The sequence below is a fragment of the Armigeres subalbatus genome, chromosome 3, assembly GCF_024139115.2.
Source record: "Armigeres subalbatus isolate Guangzhou_Male chromosome 3, GZ_Asu_2, whole genome shotgun sequence".
NCBI lineage: Eukaryota > Metazoa > Arthropoda > Insecta > Diptera > Culicidae > Armigeres > Armigeres subalbatus.
In genome coordinates, this window is record NC_085141.1 from 186,843,605 (window position 1) to 186,849,547 (window position 5,943).

Sequence of the window (5,943 nt, forward strand, 5' to 3'; positions counted from 1 at the left end):
AGTGTTTTTGGAATCCCGAAATGATTACCTTCGGAACAGGAACCAATAACCAATGATGATGTGAAAATTATTTTAGATAAAAATCATTATGACTTTTTCGCTACATCCGAAAGCAACCTCAAATCCTCTTCTCCCAGTGGTTCAATTCATGTACCAGGATTTAACTTTTTCAAACATACATTACATTCCGGACGTGGCCGAGGGACAAGAGCATGTTGAGGAGTTGGAATGTACGTACAGAAAGACTAATGTGATCATGAAGTCCACGCATAATCCTGATCTCCCAATCACCACACGCACCGAATACCTAGCTTTTCAAGCCAAAATCAGAGAACTCAACATCTGTGTGTAATCTGCGAAGGGAGAATATTAACATCTTCGTCAAAGGCCATCACCAGCTACAGACAGATAATCCTATTGATGCAACTGCGGAGGCCCGCCATTGCATGGCTATTGACCATAGGGCTACTGGATTTTCCTTTCGTCATACCGATGTTAATGCTGTCTGCTTGAAGCTTTATGAAATCCAAACCAATGCCACCGGTTCAGATAACATCCCAATTTCCTTCATCAAGTTACTATGTCCTTTCATCCTTCCGCTACTATCATATCTCTTCAATAACATCATCGACTTCAAAATCTTCCCGAATATCTGAAGAAAAAAGCCAAAACCCCTATTGCCAAATCATCCAATCCATCTTAGCCAAAAGACTTCCGCAAGATCGCCGTCTTACCAGCCATCTCCAAGGTTCTTGAGAAGGTTCTACTTGAACAAATTACCGAGAACCTCAATTATCCTAACCCGCCACTGCTTGCGTGTATAATCAATCTGGTTATCGGAAGGGATTTAGCACGACTACAGCTCTTACAAAGGTAGTCCATTATACATATAGTAATTTCGAAAATCACCGCTGCATTGTCTTGGTGCTCGTCGATTTTTCAAGCGTTTATTTTCTGTAAGTCAGGAACAGTTGTTCCGGATGAGAACATCTTTTTCAGTGGTTCAAGGATTCCACTAAGTAACAGTGTAACAAACCTTGGCTTGCAACTCGACTGCAAATTAAGTTGGGCACAGCAGGTGAATGACGTGGTGAAGAAGATGTATAACACTCTGAGGACATTCAGGCGATTTGTCTCTGTGCTCTCGATACAAACAAAACGAAAGCTAGTGCAAGCCGTAATAGTGCCATTCTTCACCTGCTGCTATGTAATGTATACTACCCGGGTCTGTCTGCTGCGCTTAAAGAACACCTCCATCGTCAGCTATCCGTTTCATCCACCGCCTTCGTCATCGAGACACGACTGCAGCATAACGGAAAGAAATTCTTGGGCACGATCTACCGCACAACTATACCGATTCCGGATTTGTGGCTTTATGAAAATCCTATCGACGGAACACTACCCGGATACGATCGCAGCTGGAAAGCACAAGAGGTTTCAACATCTCTAGTACATCTAGCAGGAAAAGTGTGCTAGTGTATGGACCATCGTGTTGGAATATGCTGCCAATGGAAGTGAAGCGGGAATGTCGGACATACGCCGTGAGGAGATGGCTGTAAATCAAGTGATCCAGATATATACAATTAATTTTTCTATCTTATTGTTTTATTAATTCTACCTGTAAATTTCCAACACTTTTTCCTTGACCTGATGCATAGTGTAAATAAACAGATCAATAAAATTAAAAACGCAAACCAAAATCTCGGGTACTTATTCAAAAGGACGTATGTGATTTTGTAAACAAAGATCTAAACGTCGATTTGTCCGATCTGATGGCACTCCCACGCAAACCAACACCATTAACAGGTAGCCGAAGCCTCCCCCTATCTGTCTATGGTGATGGTTTGCGTGGGAGGGCAATCAGATCGGACAAATCGACGTCTGAATCTTTGTTTACAAAATCACATACGCCCTTTTGAATAAGTACCCGAGAAATAATTTAATTATTCTTCTTCTTCTTCTTCTTTCTGGTCTGCCCAGCTGTCAAAACTGGAGCATGAGATGGCACAGCTGTATCAGCTATAACGCCAACGATGTTTATATTGTTTGACTTTCAGTTTATAGTTCTTTGACTTTCAGCGCACCTCGTAGCGCACTGTGCGTATTTGTTTATCTTCGTTGATTTTTTTGTTCAGTTTGTTATCGCTAGATTTTGCTGTTGATTTCTTTCAAAAATCTAACTACATTTCGGAGAAGCTCCACATCCTTTCGGTTCCACACGTTATAAATGTTACAAAAATTGTCCAGCCCATATTTTTCTCTCGTCGTGGCATATTTTACGCAAAAGAAAATTGTGTGTTCGGCGTCCTCAATTGTATCGCAAATTTCACAGATGCAATCGTCTTCCAGTTTCATTTTACATAGCCAGAAACGTGAAAAGTCGTGACCTGAGAGTAGCCTATTAAGAGTGCGTACCTCTATATTATTAAGTTCTAACTTATAGTGCCAGGGCTTGTGCGGGATCGTATTTTGGATTTGGAAATATTTGCGACCCTTTCCGAACTCCGAACAATAATCCAGATACCATTGTTGAGCATCTTCCTCACTTCGTCGCTGGAAGTACCCAATTGCATCGTGGAGTAGTATTCTGTTATTACAGGAGATTTCATTTTCCAGAGCTGATTTGGCCAGCTGATCGGCCATTTCGTTGCCTCGAATTCCAGTGTGTCCTGGTATCCACTGAATCGACGTCCTGGTTGTAGCAGCCATAATCAGAATATTGTTGATAACGTTGTCTCTGACTTTTTTGTCGATCTGGTCTCGAATGTATTGGCATCCTGATCTGGAATCCGTCATTATCACTGCGTTGGTTATTTCATTGCGAGTGATGTATTGCAATGCCACATAGATTGCTTCAATCTCCGCAGACATTATACAGACTGAGTTTTCCAGTTTCAAACTGAGTGTCATGTTTGGCTCATGATAAATACCGATTCCGCACTGCAGGCCATCGCTTGAAGCATCTGTGTAAACTATTTGACGATTTTGATACTTCCCATGTATCAGACATAGTGTTAGTTGTCTCAGCACTCTGCTATCGGTCTGCTTTTTTGGCCACAGTTCCTCATTCAGTGTTGTTGAAATGTTCACTACGCCGGGTAAAGGAGTAGCTGGCACCGCATATGACGTATATTTAAATATTTCAACGTGTTGCCTGACAATTTGCTCAATATAAGTGTATCTCTTCGTTTCGTTTATTTCATCGTTGTTACTGAGCTGCTCCCAGATAGGTGTTTTCCGGTAATAGTGTTTGGCCACCTGCTTTCCCACCACTTCCAGTCGCCTGAACTGTAGCGGAGGCTGTGCAGCTATAGCTTGCAGTGTGTTTCTCGGAGTTGTTTTAGTACATCCGGTGATTTTCCGCAAGCAAGCGTTGTTGATAACATCCAGTTTTTCTATATTAGTTCTACATGCAGTGCTGTATACACTACAGCCATACTCGATGAATCCCCGAAAAAAAGCGTTGTAGGCCATATGAAGGGTTGTAGGATGGCTTCCGTACTTTGTCCCGCTGATAACTTTAAGCAAGTTCAAACGACCCGCCGCCTTTTGGGTGAGGTCCCGTATGTGGGCACCGAACCTTAGCGATCTGTCCAACCATAATCCTAAGTATTTATGTGAGTTGACTGTTTCTATTATATCCACTCCAATGTGAATATCCAACATTTTTGTAGTGTTCAGAAACAGTATAGCTTTGGTTTTTTGTGCATTGAAGGTAAAGTTCAGTTCGTTCGCCGCTGCTATGAACTGTTCCATGAATCGGTTCCCTAGCTCGTTGATTTCCTCTATGCTTCCTCCTTCAATCATCACGGCAAAATCGTCGGCATATTGTACGAGTTCGACGCCGTTAATCTTAATATTATGTAATTTGGCTGTATAAATATTAAAAAGTGTAGGAGACAGTATGTCTCCTTGAGGAAGTCCCTGGCTGACATGGCGTGTAAGTGTGTCCGCTCCGACCTGTATCTGTATTTTCCTATTCGCGAGGAAAGCTGTTACCCAGCTTGGAAATTCTGGTGGGATCCCAAATGATAACATGATTTGCTCCAACTTTTCCAATTTAATCGCATTGTACGCATTAGACAGATCAATGAAGATGATCGCAGATAGCTTTTTCATTCTTTTAGCGAGAAACAATTTGTTTGTAACGTATTCTAAACAGCTTACTGTTGACATTTCTCTCCTGAAACCGAAAGATAATCTCGGCAGTATATCCTTTTCCTCGATATGATGATTTAGTTTATGCAGGACGGCAGCATTCAATATTTTCATTCCACAATTCAGCATGGACAGAGGCCTGGTTCCGTCGATGGTTTCAACATCTCTCCCTGGTTTTGGAATAGCCACGACCTTAATGGATTTCAAATCCTCAGGGATCGCGTTGGTCCTCCAGAAACGGTCCATGACTCTAATTATCGGATCACTTACTTCTGCGTCTAACAGTTTCATATAAGCATAACAAATTTCATCCGGATCTGGTGCCAACGGAGATGATTTTTTTGATAAAAATTGGAGCCAAAAACTACTTATTATTATGTCGTAGTTAGGGAGGTAAGGAAGTGTAGAGGCAATGTTCCCTTCTAGCGGGAAATGTTTATTAAAAAAACTGCTGCGCCATTGCGGCATCATCATAGACTAAACATTTTTCTGTTCCTTCTTTTTTCCATTCAGTTTTCCTATTTGGTTCCAAATTTCCTTGGCTGGAGTTCGAGGATCGAAGCTGGCAACAAACTCCTTAAATCTTTTTCGCTTTGATTCCTGTTTCTTCCTTTCGAAATTTGCTTCCATTTTCGTTAGGTCAAGTAGTGATTCCAAATCTCCATTGCAATTAAAATGGCCTCTCGCTTCATTTTTCTTGTCCCACGCATGCTCCACTTTATCATTCCACCAGTGTTTCGGCACATACTTGTCCGGCTGCTTGGCCCTCTTAGTGATAATTTTCGATTGCATCTGGAGATCCGAGTAATTGTTGACTTTGTTCCTATCGACTTTCCTGAATTCCTCTTCCACCTTGGTTTTATTGATGAAATATCCATTTGGGCGTCGGTGGGCCTGCTGTATAACAGTTTCGATAGCAAGATGACGGCTACCTATTCCATAATCTAGCACCTTCATCCTAGCATCGTGAAACAGCCCTGGAGTTACCATCACCAGGTCAATCGCTGAGGGTGACTTGTTGAGTTCCACCGGTACAAATGTACTCTGGCCTTCGTTTAGCAGGATAAAAGCTTCGTCGTTGACTAAGTTGAATAAAGCTGCCCCTTTGTTATCTTGATGCATAGGATCCCAAGCATAGTGATGCGCATTAAAATCCCCTCCAACAAGCACCTTTCGATATCCTCGTACAACTTGAAACAAGGATTCTATTCCTTGTTTTAGGGCGAAATGGGAGATGTTTGGTGCAGCATAGATTGCCATGATTACAATGTCGTGAGGTACTATCAATCGGGCAATAGCCTGAATTTTTGGCAATTTCGGTAATACTAACGTTCTTGATTTCAACTTCTTGTTAATTAGAATACCAGCGCCTCCGTAACCGTCCTCTCTCGAGTCGAGGAAGGTAAAAAACCCTGGAACTCTGTATTTGACACTCTCGTATTCTATCTTACTCCAAGTTTCTGATAGTAATACTACATTATATTTTTCAATGATCAATACTCTGGCTAATTCTTCTTTGTTCTTCTCGAAACTCTGAATATTCAACTGTAAGAGTTTTATTTGATCTTCTGGCATTTACTTACTCATTTGCGTTTTTGTTCGTTCTGGACTGCGACTGCGAATCCTCCGATGCTGCGTAGATGCATTTTTCCTTTCGTTGTACGACAGGCCTGCCGTCTTTTCATCAAACGGTTCCACAGAACCCGTGGTGGTAGCTTGGTCATAACCAAGTTGCTGCTGTAGTTGCTGCTTGCGTTGTTCCTCCATGCGTTGAGCCCATCGCTC

At 41.9% G+C, this 5,943-nt stretch overlaps 1 protein-coding gene across 1 annotated transcript; it reads right to left on the reverse strand.

Moving 5' to 3' along the window:
* Positions 1-2,145: 2,145 nt before the first annotated feature.
* On the reverse strand, positions 2,146-4,119 carry LOC134222180 (uncharacterized). The gene has a single exon (XM_062701322.1). The coding sequence runs from the start codon at positions 4,117-4,119 to the stop codon at positions 2,146-2,148; it is 1,974 nt and encodes a 657-aa protein (XP_062557306.1).
* Between the last annotated feature and the right edge of the window lie 1,824 nt (positions 4,120-5,943).

Coding starts and splice junctions, on each gene's coding strand:
- LOC134222180 (XM_062701322.1), bottom strand. CDS start 4,119: ATGAAAAAGCTATCTGCGATCATCTTCATTGATCTGTCTAATGCGTAC.